General features: G+C 44.4%; 1 protein-coding gene across 1 annotated transcript in view; it reads left to right on the forward strand.

Moving 5' to 3' along the window:
* Nucleotides 1–420: 420 nt before the first annotated feature.
* The window catches only part of PLPP4 (phospholipid phosphatase 4), a gene marked incomplete at its 5' end in the record, with an annotated part of 69,114 nt that continues 48,690 nt past the window's right edge, over nt 421–20,844 (forward strand). Inside the window, one exon of the mRNA XM_083844744.1 lies at nt 421–1,916. Within this exon, the coding sequence (XP_083700870.1) occupies nt 1,861–1,916 (56 nt within the window). The remainder of the gene's footprint in view (nt 1,917–20,844) is intronic.

Genomic DNA, 20,844 nt, shown 5'->3' on the forward strand with positions numbered 1-20,844 from the left:
GCTGCCAACGTATCTGGTAGTCCCTGCAGCCCCTAGTTTACATGGCTGGCTTGATTGACGCAAATCATGAGGCTGTTCCCGTAAGTAAGGACTGTTCACAAAAACAATGATTTTTCTTGTGCATACCTAGCAACAACGTACATACGCATTCACCAGTCACTTGGGGCAGAAACTGGAGAAAGTACAAAAAAATGACAATAGGAGACAAACCGATTGAGTGTTCTCAAAGGAAGGGAATGTGTCCATTGGCAACAACACGGAGATTTCACTGTTAGCTTTGTTTCCCGAGACAGATTTGTTTATATACATATATCTCCAGAATGTAAATAGTCAACCAAGCTCTGTCTTGAAAATCAGTGAAATGAGACGCACGTGGGAGGCAGATCTCACTTAAGTAGCACTAATATTTTAAGTGCTCTCTCCAATGCCAGTCACACACCTGTTTTCTGAGCTTCTGTCAGTCTCCTTGCATCAAATCTAGCCCTGGGGCAGTTAGCTGTATTGTTTAGATGATGCTAGCATGGAAACTTCTTTGATAAGTTCTTCCACAAACATGGTCCATAAGAGTTTTCCTACATGGTAGTTAATTCAGAGTTCAAAGACTCCGTCTGATATATAGTGGCTATAATAAGCAGACAGGTTTAATAAAGCCTCTCTAGCATTAACTCTCAAACAATAATCACACAGTAAAGTGAATTGCTTCCCTAATGCAGTACTGATGGGTGCTTTGTAACTATGTGCAATATTAATAGCTAGGAAGACTTTCCTGAAGGACGTGCCTTCAAAGGCCACAGGAAAGCAGATAATTAAATACATTCAAATGTGAATTAGTTTGCTGTATTTAGTGGATTAAGCCTGAACTTCCCTTACAATAAAGGTGTTCGGAACTCAATTTGTTCCTGCAGAGAGGAAGTTAAACGAACCCTCTGCAAAAGTAGGCTAAGGCAATAGAAGGACTACGTGGCTCGGAGTTTGCCATTGGGAGGAACGGAGGATGGACTGGAGGACTTGGAGGAATAAATCAAGGCTGTGGTTATTTTGCCACCTCTCTCCCACATCAGAAGTCTGCAGTCCCACACAACCAGCTCTTCTGCCTGATTACGGGGCACACCTGGCTGCGTGAGGAGGTGAGGGGGTCAGCTCACCTGCTGGGCAGAACCTGAGCAAGAGGAGCCGAGCGCCTCCCTGGGCTACGTGCATTAACAATAAGTAGGCTTTAAAACAACACCGATGTCTACATGCTCGGAAAGCCCGCTATGTACATACTGCAGAAAACATCCCCACACTGCTAATCCTTCGCACAAAGATTACATAAACGTGCCGAGCTCGGTGCCAGCAGCTAAGAGCCTTTAGGAGCAGCCGCTACGACCTATACCTAGACCTGCTTCCCCCCTTAATTTTTGGGGTCCGTCTTTTCGGGAGCGCAGCCGTTCTCCTGCAACACGCACCGAGACGCCTCAGCTGCGCTGCCCCCAGGGGGCTGTGCCCGAGGGGAGCCCCCCGGGCAGGGGCAGCAGCGGCAGAGCCGCGATACGCGTGTGGGGGGCACCGCAGCGAGCCGGGGCCCCCTCCTCAGCCTGAGGCGGGGCGGGGAAATCCCCAGGATCCCCCCCCCCCCCCCCCCCCCCCCCGCTGCCCCCGCCCGGGGACACACGGCGTTAGTCACCGGGACCCTCCCCCGGCTCGGCCCCGTCAGCGGGCGGCGGCGCCGCTCCTCGCTGCCCTCCGTGAGGCGGCCGGGGAGGATGGCGAGAGCCGGGCAGCGCCTGGCGGGGCTCCCTCGGGCCGCGGGGGCGAGCTGAAGCCCCCCCGGTGCCCCCCCGCCCCGAGCGGGGCTGCCGGAGCCCGCCGGGACCCACCATGAGGGAGCTGGCGATCGAGATCGGCATACGGATCCTGCTCTTCGGGGTCTTCGTGTGAGTAACCCCCCCCCCTCGGGCAGCGGGTGCCTCCGGTACTACCTGAACTTTCCGTCCCGGCGGCCGGGCGAGGTGCCGGGGGGCTGCGGGGAGGGAGAAGCCCTCAGCAGCCCCTCAGCCGCCGATGCTGAGCCCCCCAGGGCGACCCCCGCCCTCCCGGGACCGGGGGAGCGGAGCCGCTGCCCCCCGGCTTGGGCTCTCTCCCCGGGGTGCGGGTGGCTGCGGGGAGCACCCCTGCCCTGGGAGTTTGCCGACGACCTGCGGGAGGGCTTTTGAGAAAGATGCTGCTACTTTGTGGGAGAAGTGTGCAAAATAATAATAAAAATCTGCTGCCGTTGTCTTTCGGCCGGCTGTGGTTCTTGCGATAAGGCTGTGGGTGCACCTCAGCAGCTGGCTTGTGGCGGTGGGGAGAGCTGTGGGTGCCCCGGGGCGGGCACCCCTCGCCGGGGAGCCACCGGCTGGGAGCTGGGGAAGGACCAGGACCTGGGGATGGTGGCCGTGAAACGTGGGTTGGAGCTGGGTTTGAAGGCACGTTTGCGCTCTGGTACGTTGTCCTGGTTCCAGTTAGGACAGAGTTAAGTAGCTCATAGTAGCTGGTAGGGTGCTATGTTTTGGATTAGGATGAGAAGAGCGCTGATAACATGCTGATGTTTTAATTGTTGCAGAGCAGTGTTTACACCAGGCCAAGGACTTTTCGGCTTCTTGCTCTGTCCTGCCAGCGAGCAGGCTGGGGGTGCAGCAGGAGCTGGGAGGGGACAGACCCAGGACAGCTGACCCAAACTGGCCAAAGGGGTATTCCATACCATCTGACGTCATGCTAAACAATATATAGGGGTGGCTGGCCGGGGTGGGGGGGCCGGCTGCTCGGGAATAGGCTGGGCATCGGTCAGCGGGTGGTGAGCAATTGCATTGTGCATCACTTGTTTTCTTACACATTATTATTGTTAATACTATTACCATTATCACTATTATTATTATTATTGTTATTATTATTTTCCTGTCTTAATAAACTGTCTTTATCTCAACTCACAGGCTTCACTTTCCCGTTTCTCTCCCCCCATCCCAGAGAGGGAGGGGGGAGGGTGAGCGAACGGCTGTGTGGTGTTTAGCTGCCAGCCGGGTTAAACCACAACAGTCTTTTTGGCGCCCAACGTGGGGCCCGAAGGGTTGAGATATCGACAAATCTGACCAGAGTGTGTTAAACTAAAATTGGTATAAGTATTGGACCTGCTTAATAGTTGCTAGTCACGATGTTGATTGCCTTAATCTCCAGTCTGCTGTACCTGTATTCCAAATTGAGTTTTATGGTGCGTTACTTTCTGTATGTGCTCCCTGTTGCACTGTTTATCCTTTCCGGGCCCTGGTTTAAGATTGTTATGGTACTGTGCGGTGTAACAATGGCTTATGAAATGATGAAATATCTGGTCACGACTTTAACCTGGTATTTGTACTCAGCACTGACATCGACTCTATACTTTGGAACCCATATCTCGGAAACTATTAGCAATTACACCTATTGCCTGTTTTCGTTAGGGAGCCAATCTGTGAAGGGGACAGGGGAAGACATGTTTCCCTACCTGTTCACTCTCCCTTTCTCCTTCACCACCACCCTCTTATCCCCCGAGTTAGTTACGGTGGTTCTCCGAGATGTTGAATATCCTTGGGATACTCAGACCAGCCTGCTCTTGTTGTTATGTCTCCTGAATGCGCTTCAGATTTTGTGGAGGGTTAAACAACTACTTAGGAATCTCATCCGGAGATCTGTCTTGAGGCGGGGTAGTTGCGAGTGGCAGGGAGTGTGGGAGGATATGGGCAGGTTTCTAGAGCAGTGGTCACCTCCAGTGTTTTGGACATTCACCCCTGAACAACTGCAAAATCCTAAAAAGCTGGCAGAATGCTTGAAAAAAAGGTGTCATGACTCTGGCAGTTCCAAAGTGACACAAATCACTGTAGCGTGCTGGGGTCTGGCTTGTGCCTATCGAGCTGCAATTGATGTTATTAGCAACCTAGCTCCAGCTCCTGCAGCCGCTCCAGCTGCAGCTCCTGCAGCCGCTCCAGCTCCAGCTCCAGCTCCTGCAGCCGCTCCAGTTCCAGCTCCTGCAGCTACTCCAGCTCCAGCTCCTGCAGCCGCTCCAGCTCCAGCTCCAGCTCCTGCAGCCGCTCCAGTTCCAGCTCCTGCAGCTACTCCAGCTCCAGCTCCTGCAGCCGCTCCAGCTCCTGCAGCCGCTCCAGTTCCAGCTCCTGCAGCTACTCCAGCTCCAGCTCCTGCAGCCGTTCCAGTTCCAGCTCCTGCAGCCGCTCCAGCTCCTGCAGCCGCTCCAGCTCCAGCTCCTGCAGCTACTCCAGCTCCAGCTCCTGCAGCCGCTCCAGCTCCTGCAGCTGCTCCAGCTCCAGCTCCTGCAGCCGTTCCGGCTCCTGCAGCCGCTCCAGCTCCAGCTCCTGCAGCCGCTCCAGCTCCAGCCCCTGCAGCCGCTCCAGCTCCTGCAGCCGCTCCAGCTCCAGCCCCTGCAGCCGCTCCAGCTCCTGCAGCTGCCCCAGCTCCTGCAGCTGCCCCAGCTCGTGCAGCTGCTCCCACTCCTGTGGTTGGGTCAGAGAAACGAGCTGTAGCAGTGCAAGTTGACCCCGCAGAGGGTATCCCAACCCCTGTGGCAGACCCTGTGTCTGGGTCAGAGAAACGAGCTGTAGCAGTGCAAGTTGACCCCGCAGAGTGTATTCCAAGCCCTGTGGCAGACCCTGTGTCTGGGTCAGAGAAACGAGCTGTAGCAGTGCAAGTTGACCCCGCAGAGGGTATTCCAACCCCTGTGGCAGACCCTGTGGCTGGGTCAGAGAAACGAGCTGTAGCAGTGCAAGTTGCCCCTGTAGACAAGGTGAAAAAATGGTATAGAGGCTCAGGTCGTTTAAAACGCAGACAGTCTTCTGCTAAGTCTGGGCGAAGTGAAGACGAGGCTGGGCCATCAAAGGTGCAGGAGACTGAAGATGAGGATGAGGATGGCGAAAAATCAACAGTAACTACCCGGACTCCATACCAGCCATCAAAGGTGCAGGAGACTGAAGATGAGGATGAGGATGTCGGAAAATCAACAGTAACTACCCGGACTCTATACCAGCGTGAGCTACGAGATGTGCGAAAAGATTTTGGTCGCTGTATAGGCGAGCAGCTTGTCACCTGGCTGCTCCGGTGCTGGGACACGGGAGCCAATTATGTGGAATTGGAGGGCAAGGAAGCCAGGCGGCTGGGATCCCTTGCTAGGGACGCATGCATTGACAAAGCAATTGGAGATGGAGCACAATCTCGCAGCCTCTGGAGGCGTCTCCTGTCAGCTGTGAAGGAAAGGTATCTCTTCAAGGAAGAACTTGTATGTTTACCAAGCAAATGGACCACCATGGAGAAGGGAATTCAGTACCTGAGGGAATTGGCCATACGGGAAGTAATTTATAAGGACCTAGATGACGCACAAACATCCACAGATCCAGATGCAGTCCAGTGTACACCACCCATGTGGCGGAAGTTTGTACGGAGTGCCCCATCATCATATGCCAACTCATTGGCAATACTAACCTGGAAAACGGAGGAGAATCCCACAGTGAATGAAGTGACTAAAATACTCCGGCAGTACGAAGGAAATCTCTCCTCTTCCCTAAAGGCCTGTGTCTCAGCTGTGGAGAAACTCTCTGAAGAGGTCCACCAACTTAAAGAGAATTTATCTTCCCCTCCACCTGAACGAACCAGTGTCCACCAGCTAAAAGAGAATGCTTTAGAGAAACTTTCTGAAAAGATCCACCAACTTGAAGAAAGATTATCTTCCCCTTCACCTGAACGAACCAGTGTCCACCAGCTAAAAGAGAATGCTTTGGAGAAACTTTCTGAAAAGATCCACCAACTTGAAGAAAGATTATCTTCCCCTTCACCTGAACGAACCAGTGTCCACCAGCTAAAAGAGAATGCTTTGGAGAAACTTTCTGAAAAGATCCACCAACTTGAAGAAAGATTATCTTCCCCTTCACCTGAACGAACTAGTGTTCACCAGCTAAAAGAGAATACCTTGGAGAAACTTTCTGAAGAGATCCACCAACTTAAAGAGAGTTTATTTTCCTCCCCACCTGTACAAACCAGTGTCTCAGCTATTAGGGGTAAACGTTCATCTATGCAAGGAAGACAATATGGTGGGCACACACACCGCGCCACCCTGTGGTTTTACTTACGTGACCATGGAGAGGACATGAGAAAATGGGATGGAAAATCTACTGCGACCCTAGAGGCACGGGTACGTGAATTGCAAAGGAAAACAATTGGGAAAAAGGAGTTCTCTGAAAGGTTTGCTGCTCCAACTTCCAGCAGGCAGTCCTTTAAACACAGAAATGAAGATTCTGACCAGGACTAGAGGGGCCCTGCCTCCAGCCAGGGGGAGGAAAGGGACAATCGAGTTTATTGGACTGTGTGGATTCGATGGCCTGGCACGTCAGACGCACAGAAGTATAAGGCTTTGGTAGACACCGGTGCACAATGTACTCTAATGCCATCAAGCTATAAAGGGCCAGAGCCCATCTGTATTTATGGTGTGACGGGGGGATCCCAGCAGTTAACTGTATTGGAGGCTGAAGTGAGTCTAACCGGTAATGAGTGGCAAAAGCACCGTATTGTGACTGGCCCAGATGCTCCGTGCATCCTTGGCATAGACTATCTTAGAAGAGGATATTTCAAGGACCCAAAAGGGTTCCGCTGGGCTTTTGGCATAGCTGCTTTGGAGACAGAGGACATTAAACAGTTGTCTACCTTGCCTGGTCTCTCAGAGGACCCTTCTGTTGTGGGGTTGCTGAGGGTTGAAGAACAGCAAGTGCCGATCGCTACCACAACTGTGCACCGGCGGCAATATCGCACCAACCGAGACTCCCTGAGTCCCATCCATAAGCTAATTCGTCAACTGGAGAGCCAAGGAGTGATCAGCAAGACTCATTCACCTTTTAATAGTCCCATATGGCCAGTGCGAAAGTCTAATGGTGAGTGGAGACTAACAGTGGACTATCGTGGCCTGAACGAAGTCACGCCACCACTGAGTGCTGCAGTGCCGGACATGCTAGAACTCCAGTATGAACTGGAATCAAAGGCAGCCAAGTGGTATGCCACAATTGATATCGCTAATGCATTTTTCTCCATCCCTCTAGCAGCACAGTGCAGGCCACAGTTTGCTTTCACTTGGAGGGGAGTCCAATATACTTGGAATCGGCTGCCCCAGGGGTGGAAACACAGCCCTACCATTTGCCATGGACTGATCCAGTCTGCGCTGGAGCAGGGGGAAGCTCCTGAACACCTGCAGTACATCGATGACATCATTGTGTGGGGTGACACTGCAGAAGAAGTTTTCGAGAAAGGGAAGAAAATAGTCCAAATCCTTCTGAAGGCCGGTTTTGCCATAAAACAGAATAAAGTTAAAGGACCTGCACGAGAGATCCAGTTTTTAGGAATAAAATGGCAAGATGGACGCCGTCAAATCCCAATGGATGTGATCAACAAAATAACAGCTATGTCTCCACCAACTAGCAAAAAAGAAACACAAACTTTCCTAGGTGTCGTGGGGTTTTGGAGAATGCATATTCCAAATTACAGTCTGATTGTAAACCCGCTCTACCAAGTAACCCGTAAGAAGAATGCTTTTGAATGGGGCCCTGAGCAACGACAAGCCTTTGAACAAATTAAGCAGGAAATAGTTCATGCAGTAGCCCTCGGGCCAGTCCGAACAGGACCAGATGTAAAGAATGTGCTCTACACCGCAGCCGGAGAGAATGGTCCCACCTGGAGCCTCTGGCAGAAAGAACCTGGGGAAACTCGAGGTCGACCCCTGGGGTTTTGGAGTCGGGGATACAGAGGATCTGAAGCCCGCTATACTCCAACTGAAAAGGAGATATTGGCAGCATATGAAGGAGTTCGATCTGCTTCGGAAGTGGTCGGTACTGAAGCGCAGCTCCTCCTGGCACCCCGACTGCCGGTACTAGGCTGGATGTTCAAAGGAAGGGTCCCCTCTACGCATCATGCAACTGATGCTACATGGAGCAAGTGGGTTGCACTGATTACTCAGCGGGCTCGAATAGGAAACCCCAGTCGCCCAGGAATCTTGGAGGTGATTATGGACTGGCCAGAAGGCAAATACTTTGGGATGTCACCAGAGGAGGAGGTGGTTCGTGCTGAAGAAGCCCCCCTGTACAACAAGCTACCGGAAAATGAGAAGAAATATGCCTTGTTCACTGACGGGTCCTGTCGTATTGTGGGAAAGCATCGGAGATGGAAAGCTGCTGTATGGAGTCCTACACGACGAGTTGCAGAAGCTGCTGAGGGAGAAGGTGAATCGAGTCAGTTTGCAGAAGTAAAAGCCATTCAGCTGGCTTTAGATATTGCTGAACGAGAAAAGTGGCCAGTTCTCTATCTCTATACTGATTCATGGATGGTAGCAAATGCCCTGTGGGGGTGGTTACAGCAATGGAAGCAGAACAACTGGCAGCGCAGGGGCAAGCCCATCTGGGCTGCGGCATTGTGGCAAGATATTGCTGCCCGGGTAGAGAACCTGGTTGTAAAGGTACGCCATGTAGATGCTCATGTGCCCAAGAATCGGGCTACTGAAGAACACCAAAACAACCAGCAGGTGGATCAGGCTGCTAAGATTGAAGTGGCTCAGGTGGACCTGGACTGGCAACATAAAGGTGAATTATTTATAGCCCGATGGGCCCATGACACCTCAGGCCATCAAGGTAGAGATGCAACCTACAGATGGGCTCGTGATCGAGGGGTGGACCTGACCATGGACACTATAGCACAGGTTATTCATGACTGTGAAACATGTGCTGCAATCAAGCAAGCCAAACGGTCAAAACCTCTTTGGTATGGAGGACGATGGCTGAAATATAAATATGGAGAGGCCTGGCAGATTGATTACATCACACTCCCTCAAACCCGCAACGGCAAGCGCCACGTACTTACAATGGTGGAAGCAACCACCGGATGGCTGGAAACATATCCTGTGCCCCATGCCACCGCCCGGAACACTATCCTGGGCCTTGAAAAGCAAGTCTTATGGCGACATGGCACCCCAGAGAGAATTGAGTCAGACAACGGGACTCATTTCCGAAACAACCTTATAGACACTTGGGCCAAAGAACATGGTATTGAGTGGGTGTATCACATCCCCTATCATGCACCAGCCTCTGGAAAAGTTGAACGATACAATGGACTGTTGAAGACTACACTGAAAGCAATGGGTGCTGGGACATTCAAAAATTGGGATACACATTTGGCAAAGGCCACCTGGTTAGTCAATACCAGGGGATCTGCCAACCGAGCTGGACCTGCCCAATCAAACCTGTTACGCACTGTAGAAGGGGATAAAGTTCCTGTAGTGCACGTAAGAAACATGCTGGGTAAAACAGTCTGGGCTACTCCTGCCTCAGGAAAAGGCAAACCCATTCGTGGAATTGCTTTTGCTCAGGGACCTGGATGCACTTGGTGGGTAATGCAAAAGAATGGGGAGGTCCGGTGTGTACCTCAAGGGGATTTGATACTGGGTGAGAATAGCCCATGAGTTGAATTGTAGTATGTTAATTATTATATAATAATGTATGTCATCACTACCATGATTGCTATATATCATAGATGAAAATGGTGATTAATTAGAATGTATTGGACAGAGTGTAACCTGAGCATGACATAAATGGTATGGAATAAGGGGTGGATATCTGTCCTGGTTCCAGTTAGGACAGAGTTAAGTAGCTCATAGTAGCTGGTAGGGTGCTATGTTTTGGATTAGGATGAGAAGAGCGCTGATAACATGCTGATGTTTTAATTGTTGCAGAGCAGTGTTTACACCAGGCCAAGGACTTTTCGGCTTCTTGCTCTGTCCTGCCAGCGAGCAGGCTGGGGGTGCAGCAGGAGCTGGGAGGGGACAGACCCAGGACAGCTGACCCAAACTGGCCAAAGGGGTATTCCATACCATCTGACGTCATGCTAAACAATATATAGGGGTGGCTGGCCGGGGTGGGGGGGCCGGCTGCTCGGGAATAGGCTGGGCATCGGTCAGCGGGTGGTGAGCAATTGCATTGTGCATCACTTGTTTTCTTACACATTATTATTGTTAATACTATTACCATTATCACTATTATTATTATTATTGTTATTATTATTTTCCTGTCTTAATAAACTGTCTTTATCTCAACTCACAGGCTTCACTTTCCCGTTTCTCTCCCCCCATCCCAGAGAGGGAGGGGGGAGGGTGAGCGAACGGCTGTGTGGTGTTTAGCTGCCAGCCGGGTTAAACCACAACAGGAAGGAAAGTCGTGAAAAGCTGGTTGCTAAAAGACGTGCGCCTACCGCTGCATGAACGCTGCTTTTGCCTGCCTTCGGAGCAAGCAGTTACGCGGTGTTTCACTCCACGCTTCAGGCAGGCTTCTCCCTTCCCTTTCAGGGCTGTACCCGTTTCTTCTTTCCAGCAGTTTGTGTTCTCCGGGCATTTGAACAACAATGATAAGTTTGATTCCTAAGTTTCCTTAACGTTTAAAGATGAGTATCCTAAATCTTTGAGATCTTTCTAAAGCATCACAGAAACCGGATGAGATTCTGCTGCTGTTTGTTTGCCTCCTTAGCAGTGCATTCTGTTGGTCGCAGATGCAGCAATAGCAGGGCAGCTATTAAACCGCGGTACTGACTTACAGCTGGTGATACTGGCGCGCTTTGATCTGATTCCTTTCTGAACCTCTCGTGGTTAATGAATAACTTGCCCAATTTACTGGCAGTGGAGTCTTTTCCTCGGTGCTCATTTCTCTCAAATATTGATGCAAATCAAAAGATTTGCAAGATGTTTAATAAGTGCCATCCTTTTCATTCTAGGATAGACTTTGATACTTTCAAAAAACTCTAAGGTGCATTTGATACCTTTCTATTCAGTTGCATCTTACTTTAAAAGTAGCCCTGTTCCTTTCAACCAAACTCTTATCTGGAGCACATGGGATTGCAGGGTGAATGAAGACCTCAGGATCTGATGCTACATCAGGACCTTACCTTTTACATGTGTAATTCATCTCTTGCACCATCCAGTGAGAGATCTCCTAATATAGCTTATTACCACATATGTAAATCCTGCTCCACCGTAAGCAATCATTTCTTGCTCGTGCTTGTCTTCTGTCCTCATTTCTCCTCTCTGAACGTTTTTGTGATTTTTACTACTCTTTATGCAGTTGTTGTAAAGTTAACTGAGTGCGTGGCCGAAGAAAATGCTTCGGGTAGATAATGCTAAATGGCAAATGCCAAATGGTTAACGACTACACAAGTAATTTTCATGTTTTCACATGGCATAGCTCCTGTCTTCTTAGAATTCTGGGGAATAACTTAGATACTGTAATAAGTCTTTTCACTGATATCTGGAAGTGCTAAACACATTGTTCACATCAGGGTTGTTGGTATATAGTTTCATGAATAACTGCATTTTATTTGTTGGTAATGATTGCAAGTCTATAAACTCTAGGTAGATGAATGGCTTTTATAGTCAAATAATCTTAGCACCAAATGATTATTATTTTTTTTGCTGTTGAAGTAGTAGTCAGTATTTTTCTTAGTTTTTCCAAAGAGGCATTTATCTTTTGAAACTTCTTTTTATTTGTTGTTTTCTGTGGTTTTGTAGACAGCCAGAGCATGCATTTTTATGGAGTTTTGAGTTCACTGAAATTTCTCTTCAAGAATGAACAATTACAGACGAAGTTGGAAGCTCTGGGACTGGAACCCAGGCAACAGCAATGTAAGCTGTACTGCAGAAACTATTTCTAGGAATGAAAAGGCTGTACGATTCCTCCCTCCCTTGGAAAGGAACACCACTGACATCAAGGAGTTGGGGCCAGGTCTGAGACCCTCTTTGTGCTAACTGTGACACAGATGTTTGTCCACCAGGAATTGGACTGAAGGGAATTAGTTCATTCTGAGAAGGTGTTGATGACTTGGGTCACTACCAGCCTTCGCAGTGTTAGAAGTCTGACCTTGAAGAGAGTGGTTCCAGAGTTATATGCCAATCCTTTGAACCATCTGTGCCTCCCAGATGTCTTTTTAGCTTCAACCTACTGATTAATATAACTCAGAGTAAAATGCTGGCATATTTTCTACCATAAAATACAAAAGGGGAAGGCGCATATTCCATGTTGTAGTTTTGCTTGGTGATAAATGTAATTTCATAAAAATGGAGGTGTGAAAACTTATGTTGATTACTGAAATTGAGTATAGTGCCAATTTGAATGCGTTTTACAGCAACAACAGCCATATTTTCTATACTTAAGACTGGCAACTTTTTTATTTCCCCAGTAGCTATAATTATCAACTTTAGTCATTCCACCTGAAGGCAAAAAAGCCCTTTACTTTTTATTTAAGTTCTCTTCCATCATGAGAATGTACAGCACTACGAGTTATGCACATTTTTGATGGTTGTGTATTGGTTTAGATGAATTCAAGAGACTTTCAAAAAAAATAACAGCAACAACTGACTCAGTTCTAGTTGTTGTGTACTTAGCAATTGCTAAGTGTTCACTTGCCAATTAAAGACTGGTTTAAGTATTGAAATTAAGCAGCTCAAGCTTCTGTGCATTTACAGAGATCTGTACTGAAGGGCACTTTATCCCTCAGGATTTACTACTATTGAAGGAGAGATTAGTTAGGGGAGATCTATTTGAAGACCTACAGCTGTCTAAAATTCAGAAGCAGGATTTAAAAAAAGCTGGTTGCCGTCAAAAACATACTTGATGCTCACTTTACTGGGTGGGAAGCTAAATGGGCATTCTTTGAGTACCTTCAGCAAAGTAGCTCTCAAGCTGCAAGTAACAACAATATTTCTATTCTGCCCTACAGCTTTTCCCCGTTCCCCAGGATTAACAAATTCATTTTTTGTTCTCAAGATATTTAGCCTTGCATCTTTTCACTGGGCTGAACTGATGCTAATGTGCATAGATGCTTTTCTTCTTGCTAAGCAAAGAAACTCTCACTATGTGATTTGACTAGTTATTACATTATGCAATATCAAATATTTTTCATTTAAATTTCATCAGTTAAACTAAAACAAAAACATGAAATGTTATGTATTAAACAGTGTGAGTATACAAGTGGATTTGGGAAAGTGAGATTTTTTTGTCATGTAAGGTCTCAGAAGTAGAAATGGTCTATTTGATACAACAACTGTGAACATGTACTGTGTTTGTAGAAAAAATCAAACACTAGTTGAAGAATGATCAAAATAGGATCTTGTTTCTGTTTTCTTCATTTTGTATTTATTCCTATGTCTTGGAACATTTTATAATGCTGAATTAATGCTAAAACATATTAAACATAATCAGTCTTTCTGCTCCATGTGAATGGTGGCATTTCTCACTTATTGAATGCTTGATGAAAGTAAATTGTTTTGACTGACTTGTTTTTATTCAGTTAAGGCAACTGTAAAAAGATTTGTGTGCCAGCCTGGTGCTTGACACAGGAACAATGTCCTTAAAGGGATGTTCATCTGTCCTAAAAAGAAGAAATACATTGAGTGGTAGCTCTGAGTGAGCCGGTAATTGCCAGTAGGGCTGCCTTTGTTTCTTAGGAAAGTACATATTGTTCAGTTTCAGTTGTCTTCTACAAGAAAAACTTTTCCAGGAGTTTCAAGACCATAGAATTGTCTTAATAGAAAGACAGAAGAATTTATGTGCCTTGTGGTATGTTTAATGCAATGACTTTTAGTGTCAACAGCATATTGCTGATGTTTCTTGAGCTGTCTAATTGATTAAAAAGACAGTCTTTCAAGGATTGCTTCATCAAACCTCAAGCTCTTCAGCGAGTGTGATGTGATTAAAATACAAATGTCATTCAGAGTAATTGGATATCTTCCCTACAGCACAGTCTCATTAATAGTCTCCCTCGGGGACAAATGTTTATGTGCAGGCTGATACACATATACATTACATACATGGGTGTACAGTGTTAACTAACACTGACATCTCTCGTGTGTGCATGCCCTGATCCGACTCTGATTTAAGTAAATGCAAGCTGATCCTGTATGTATTGGTTCTCTTATAAATTTAGAATCTTAAGATTTTAATCAAGTTGATATGCATGAAATGATGTAGGCTGGAAGGCACTTTCAAGTAGCTTTCTTTGTCATGGGTGGTGATCTTCTGGATAGTCTGCATACAGGTTGCCTTCACAAATTATACTATGTATTGTCTTGTTAACACAGACAGAAGATCAATTGGCTGAGGCAATTCCACAATGCTACAGTTCTGCTTTCCTCTTTTACCACAGTTTGCCTTCTCTCTGTCATATCCATTGGGTTTTGGAAGACAGACTGAGCAGGAACTGATGAGCAGTTGGAGAACTGTAGGTAGTAAAAGGAGTATGGTACTGAGAAGAAAACACCAGGCTGAGATGTCAAGATATTTCCTTATGATGACAAAAATTACACAGATCAGTTGGACGTTTCAAGTCTAGGATCTATAGCTGAACATGTCAAAGACAAGTTAATATTTGGTCACATGAGCTTGTTAGGCTCTTTTCTTGACCTTAGTAGCCCATAACTTTGATTTTGTTTGGAACCTGATTTTTGGCTTTTGATCTTAAAAGTCTTGGACTTAATTTCTCTGTACCCTAGTTTCTCATCTACAAAGGGGGAGTAATACCTCTTTTTCCCACTCTTGGTTCATTTAGATGATAAATTCTTTGTTATAATGTACATGGACAGTAGCCAGACCCATTGAATATTGAATTTGCTTGTAGCTTTTTCAGGGTTAGTTTCACAAATAGTAATGTTAATAGGAAGTGAGAACATCAACAGGTTTGATTACTAGCCTGTTTAGAAGCAGTTACTCTATTGCAAACCATACTTTAGATCATGCTAAAATGAGGGAAAGATGTAGCTTAGTAGCCCAGGCTGAACTCTAGCTCACTGAATAGCGTTAAAGCACAGTTAAGGGAGAGGCCTGCCCTAAAAAAGCCCTTGCCTCTCTGGTGCTTAGGATCTGACAGCACATATCAAAGGTTGCACATTGAGCTTCAGAGGTTGCACATTGAGTTCCAGTGGCAAGCAACAGGCTTGTTCCAGTGCTCAGCACTCTGCTCTACCTTTGAAGTGATGGAAGAATTAGAATGCCATGGAGCTTCTGTAACTCACTGAAAGCAGCTGATACACCACGAAGTAACCTGAATTTTTAAATTCTCTGAGCTCTGACTCCTTGAGAGGTTACTGTAAAAACAAAAGGTCATAAATACCTATTATGCCTAGTGTAATACGAAGCACACAACAAAATGACTGCGTGTCTGTCCTAATATCTATGAAATATCACCAGGCTAACAGAGACACTTGGTGTTTGGTGTTCACTGAGCTGAAGCTTCTGTTTACGTTGTTTTCTTCCTACATTGAGACTAGGGTAGCATTTTACTGACATTGATAAAAATGATTCATGAATAAGGTGCACTTTTTTTTTCTTTTTTTTTTGTGTGTGCAGATTTTTGTCTGTGCCAAAGATATACAACAATCTATAAAGCGGTCTCAATACTTTTAGATTGTGCAACTAAGTCTATTTCGTTTGTCTTCCCCGAGTTCCAGGATTTAAATGGGATTTAATGGCAAGAATTTTAATTTTCCTATTAATAGGGTAGGATTCACAGTTATGTCCATTGCTAAACTCCCAGCTGAATCCATGCTAAAAAAGGATGCTTTTGTAAATGCTAAAGCATTTGCTCCAGATTTTTGAGGAGAAAATGGTGCCTGTCTCTCTTCATGTTGAATCCTATTTGCTCACTGGCTTTGGCACTTTGCTCTCAGCCTTGATTGAGGACTTTTTATAGCAAGAATGTTACTAAGACTGACAGAGCTTCTGTAAGGGAAAGTTTTCTTTAAAAAAATGAATTTTATACTTTGATCTAAGCACAGTCAGGCTGTACTTTCTATGAAAGCCTTTGCCATAAGAAATAGAGTTGTGCTGCAAACTTCTTGCTGAGAATGTGCTTGTGCCCAGCACCTGGCGCAGTAAATCCAAATCTTTAGTCTCCCGATCTGGTGATGACTTTGAAAAGTGAGTGCTCAGAAGTAGTTAGCAGAATTATTGACACTGAAAGCAGATTAAGGATTGGATTTAGTGTGTAACTTATCTTTTTTTTTTTTCTCCTGTATTGAGTACTCTGCTGATACTGAACAGGGGATGTTTGAGTGCAGCATCTATATTGGCAAGGAATGACAGACACAGAGAAAGCTAAAGACAATACGTGCATCCTTTTTTATAGTATAAGTTCTGATCAGCTAATGAACTTCAGGGATTTATCACCTGATTAAAGAAGGCTTTACATATGATCCAATTGGACTGGTCTCACAGAAGAGACAAAGTTCTTATCAGGTGTGGCACTTGAAATAAGCTTTTCATAATTGTTCATTTTTAAAGGGATTTTCCATTCATGTTTTACCTTTTCCTTGTGAATAGTAAACTTGTGATCATTGGACCACAAGTCATTACTATGCAGGAAACTCTGTGAGTGATCTCTGTGATTTTGCAGAAAACCAGATTAAGAATGTTTCTTAGTTGTAAATCAGATTGGTACAATCCCTGTGTATTGTATTAGTTTATTTCTCTGCATTACAAAACATTTTTGGCTTTTACTATCCAAGTGGATAAATATTTTCTCCATTAAAATTCTGCCGAATTTTTGTTAAAATAATACATCTAAATGTACGTAGCTGAAATGGCAATAATTTTATTTTTATTTTCTTTTTCCAGAGGCCAGAATAACAGGGTTTGCAAATGGAGGTTTCATAGTAAGTGGCTGATTAAGATAAGTCATGCAAGTGAATTTGAGAGAATCAGGGAGGATTGAGAAAGATGGTAGGAGGGTACAGAAAACAACTTTACTGAGATAAGATGGAAATAATTGAGCTGTTCAATCTAGAAATGGCAGTAATCTTCACATGTAAGTGGCTGCCGGAGAGATGTATAAAGAGAGTAAACAGCTCTTTGCCCCCTTTGGGACTATAGAAAGAGGAATGATTTTAACCTGTACCGAGGGAAACTTGGGCAGAGTGTGGGGAAGTACAACCTAATTGTAAGGACGTCTAAGTACTGGGAAGGATCGCCTGAGGCTTATGTAGAATCTCCACCACCGGAAATTTTTAAGAGTGAGTTATGCTAAAACATATCGGGAGCGTTTTATCTCGTTGAATCCACATTGCTGGGAGGAGATAGACTTGTAAGCTGACACGGAGTGACTTAGTGGACTGAGGCTTGTACTGTCTGAGTCTGTCCCAGTGTGTGGGAAAAGTTGAAAGACATTACAGCAACATTTCTTTAAGAGAAATTTGGCACATGCTGAGAGGCAGAGAAGGAAATGGTGCTACTAATGTAATGTTACTTGGAGAATACTTTAGCAAAGACTGAGCAGAAGCTGATGATCCCTTATGGCTCGAGGGCATTGCAATGTCAGATACCTTATTCTTAATATTCTGCATTGACGAGACTGTGAGGAAAATGGAATCTTAGATTAGGTGAGAAGTTTCACTCTGCAATTGTGCATTTCAACATTTTACTGTATTTCGAGTGCAATGCTTTACTGCTGTCCTTAGAGTTTGTAACGGAGGTGTAACTGTCAGATTGGAAGTATTTCAACTTTGAAAGATTCGTGGCACCCTGCCAAGCATTGTGAAACCTTGCAAATTGAAAACAACAGAGGAGAACATCATTTGATATGAAGTGTTATATTTTCATTAGCTGCTAATTTTCCCTAATGGGAGAACAGATCTAATAGCCCGATGGTACTCTCACGGCCAACAGAGAGACTATTAATAATTTCATTCATCTCGTGTCCAAGGTGCTTTACAGGAGTGTAACTCTTGCGATTGGACTTCAGTGATTACCACAAAATGCTGAAAGTGATGCTCATATTCCCCATGAGTGTACAGTTTTTTTAATTGTTATTAAAGCTAGTCTCTGGAACATGTAATTATTCACACAAATGTTTTTGGAGTGAGTGATTTTAATATAGTTGGATTTGATTGTGAATGTAGTTAGACAGGTCTTTTTTTTTCCCCCAGAGAAAAATGAAGTCATTGCATAAAGCAACTTGGAAGGAAAAACTGGAACATAATCATTTGTAAATTCATATTAAATTTAGTGAATAACTTGGCCCAGAAATTCTCTCTTTATTAATACTGAGGTGTTTTATTTTAGAATTTGCATTTTTAAAAACATTTTTATTAAGTTTAAAATAACTTTAATAGACCCCCTCAAATTAAATGTTTAATCTCAATTTGGGTTAGAAAGGTATGTTCCTGCTTGACCAAAAATGAATGTTTACATTTGACATAAACTCTTGACTGAGATTTCTGGATTGGTCCATAGTACTTCTCCCCTCTCTCACTTCCTTACCAGCTCCTGAGCTTTCGATCCAAAAAGCTCTCTGGGGATGTGTTTTGGCTCTTAGCTCCAGCAGTGGATTGTTCGTTTGATACTACTTCATCTTCACTTTGGTCTGTACCTCTTGATGTGGTTTATGCTTTTGAGGCATGACATGAAGACAGGTTTCACTTCCATACAGGTCCTCTGTCAAGGTCATGTCCACGTATCGTACGTTTAAGGGGAAAAGTGGTGCTTAAGGACTGAGATATAAATCATAAAGGTGCATGTGGTAAACGTGTTCTAGACTAAAAATAAACCTATGGTCCATAGGAGTGTGGTGTACAGGTATGAAAACAGAAGAAACCATCAGATTACTCAGCTTTATCAGATTGCTATGACGTTAGGATAATTGTCCAAGGAACTGTTGGGAGCTGTTTGCCTGAAAACAGCCTGAGATAATAAAATTAATCATTAAAATGCATCAAAAGAAAAATTTTGACCATCTGCAGTGTATTTAGATTCATTATTCAGATACTTGCTTGTGTGGTTTTAGTCTGTAATATGAATTCTGCTCTTCCATTATTTAGAACAGAGTACCGCTGCAAGCTCTGAAGCTTCCAATGGCTGTCAGTGTTTGTACTACTAAAGATTTCCCTTCTCTCTTCTCCTGTCTCCCCAAACACATACATAAACACGACTTTTGTGAAATATTTTACATCATAAGATATACTTATTAATTGTTACCTCTGTGATCTATTTTTCTTAGTATAAATCATGTTTTTTTCGCAACTAAAATGATAGATAAATGATGTAAGGAGTATCCAGTTGTTTTCACTTTGTTGGTAATTGTGTCACTGTGACTTATTTCTGTTGCAGTACTTCAGCTGTACTGCATTGCCTTAAGTATAGTACATTGATAATAAGGAGCAGCTCATACGTGCATGCCTTGTGCTTGATCTGCTTCATGCTTCAAGTTGCTCCATGTGAGCAGAGATCACAAGAACTGAACTGTTTTTCCACTTCAGAAGCAGCTAAATGCCAAATCAAATGTGTTTTTGTTTTAAATCTGTTTATTATATTTTACATTTTATATATGCTGATCAGGAAGCAAAAGAGGCAAAGCTCACTTTCTGTAGTAGGTGAAAGAAAGTTTAAAAAATATAAAAACAGCCTAAATATGACAATGTGACTAATTTTTGCAGTGCTTATTTTCCTCTTTCAGTATAACCACTCTTAAAGCTGCAATGCAGCGTGACCAACTATTCCCAGTTTCTTTCCTTCACTTTGTGCATTTCCACATATTTCACCTCTGTAAGGAAGAAATGATGGTGAAAAGGTTGTATCTAAGCCAGTTAAATATATTAACTCCTGGGTACCCAATTTTTTTCCCATTGAATGGAAGTTTTCCAGATTCAGTCACTTCATAGTGGCAATAATGAAGCTCAGCAATATCAAAGGCTAAACACTTGGAATGCAATTAGCACAGGAAAAAGGAGAATGTATAGACTGGAAGTTCCTGGATTCTTTCTTGGCACAAGGACAATTGGCTGGCTTTGTTTATTACTTGGGTTGTTCATACATGTTCAGGTAATCCTTTCCATTTCCTCCTCAGTTTAGTATGGCTGAAATAATGTCACAGGAAGGAAATGGTTTACCCATTTACAGAGATGTTTTAAATGTCAGGTCTTGAGAAAACAGTAGATATATATAATTTAGGGACTAAACAAATTCACATTAGATACTTAAACTCCAGGCTATTCTCTTTTCAGCATTGTGAAAGAATTGCTGGTTCACTATTTCATATTAAGTATTCTAAGAGCATTTACATATCACATATATTATCTCATAAACAGCAGGACTCCCATCATTTATTTCATATTATTTCTTGATTTTGGACCAGCAGACTTGAGCCAAATCCCAGGCACAGATGATGAAGTCTGTGTAAATACAGCTTCAGACACCACATCAGAAAAGGGTCCGGTGGCTTGGTAATCATTCAGAAACACTGTCTGGCACAGACTCTATTATCTTGTCAGGCACGTTGGTTTTGAAGAACACATCTCACATCATGGTTGGCTTTGTTGACTCAATAAGAGTACAGTTCACCTTGACTGGGGTGCCATGATAGCTGCAAAGGGGAGAGTGAAGAGGATGACCATTCAACTTTGGCGTCAGTAGCACCCAGGTACATATCTGTTAAATCAGTGCTTATATGAGGCAAATCTGTGAAACATGCTATGCCAGTAAGGTTGAAGGAAAATATTGGAAACTCTCCTCCTACAGCACATCTGGGAAATATGACAGCCACAATAATATATAGATTTTAAACTGCATCAGGATTTATTTTAAATCCCTTTTTAATCAAAATGATTTCTCATATCTGAAGGGCTAATGTAGCCATATGTGCTAATTAAATGTAACATTGCAATTGCAAATTTAAAATATGCAGAAGTCTCTTCCATCAGGTGGTACTGACTCATCTGAATCCAAACCTACTCTTGAGAACCAGTCCTCTAATTGCCAGTCACATTTAATAAAAACAAGATGTAAAGTTGTT

The sequence above is a fragment of the Anser anser genome (assembly GCF_964211835.1).
Source record: "Anser anser genome assembly, chromosome: 7".
NCBI classification, from domain to species: Eukaryota; Metazoa; Chordata; class Aves; order Anseriformes; family Anatidae; genus Anser; species Anser anser.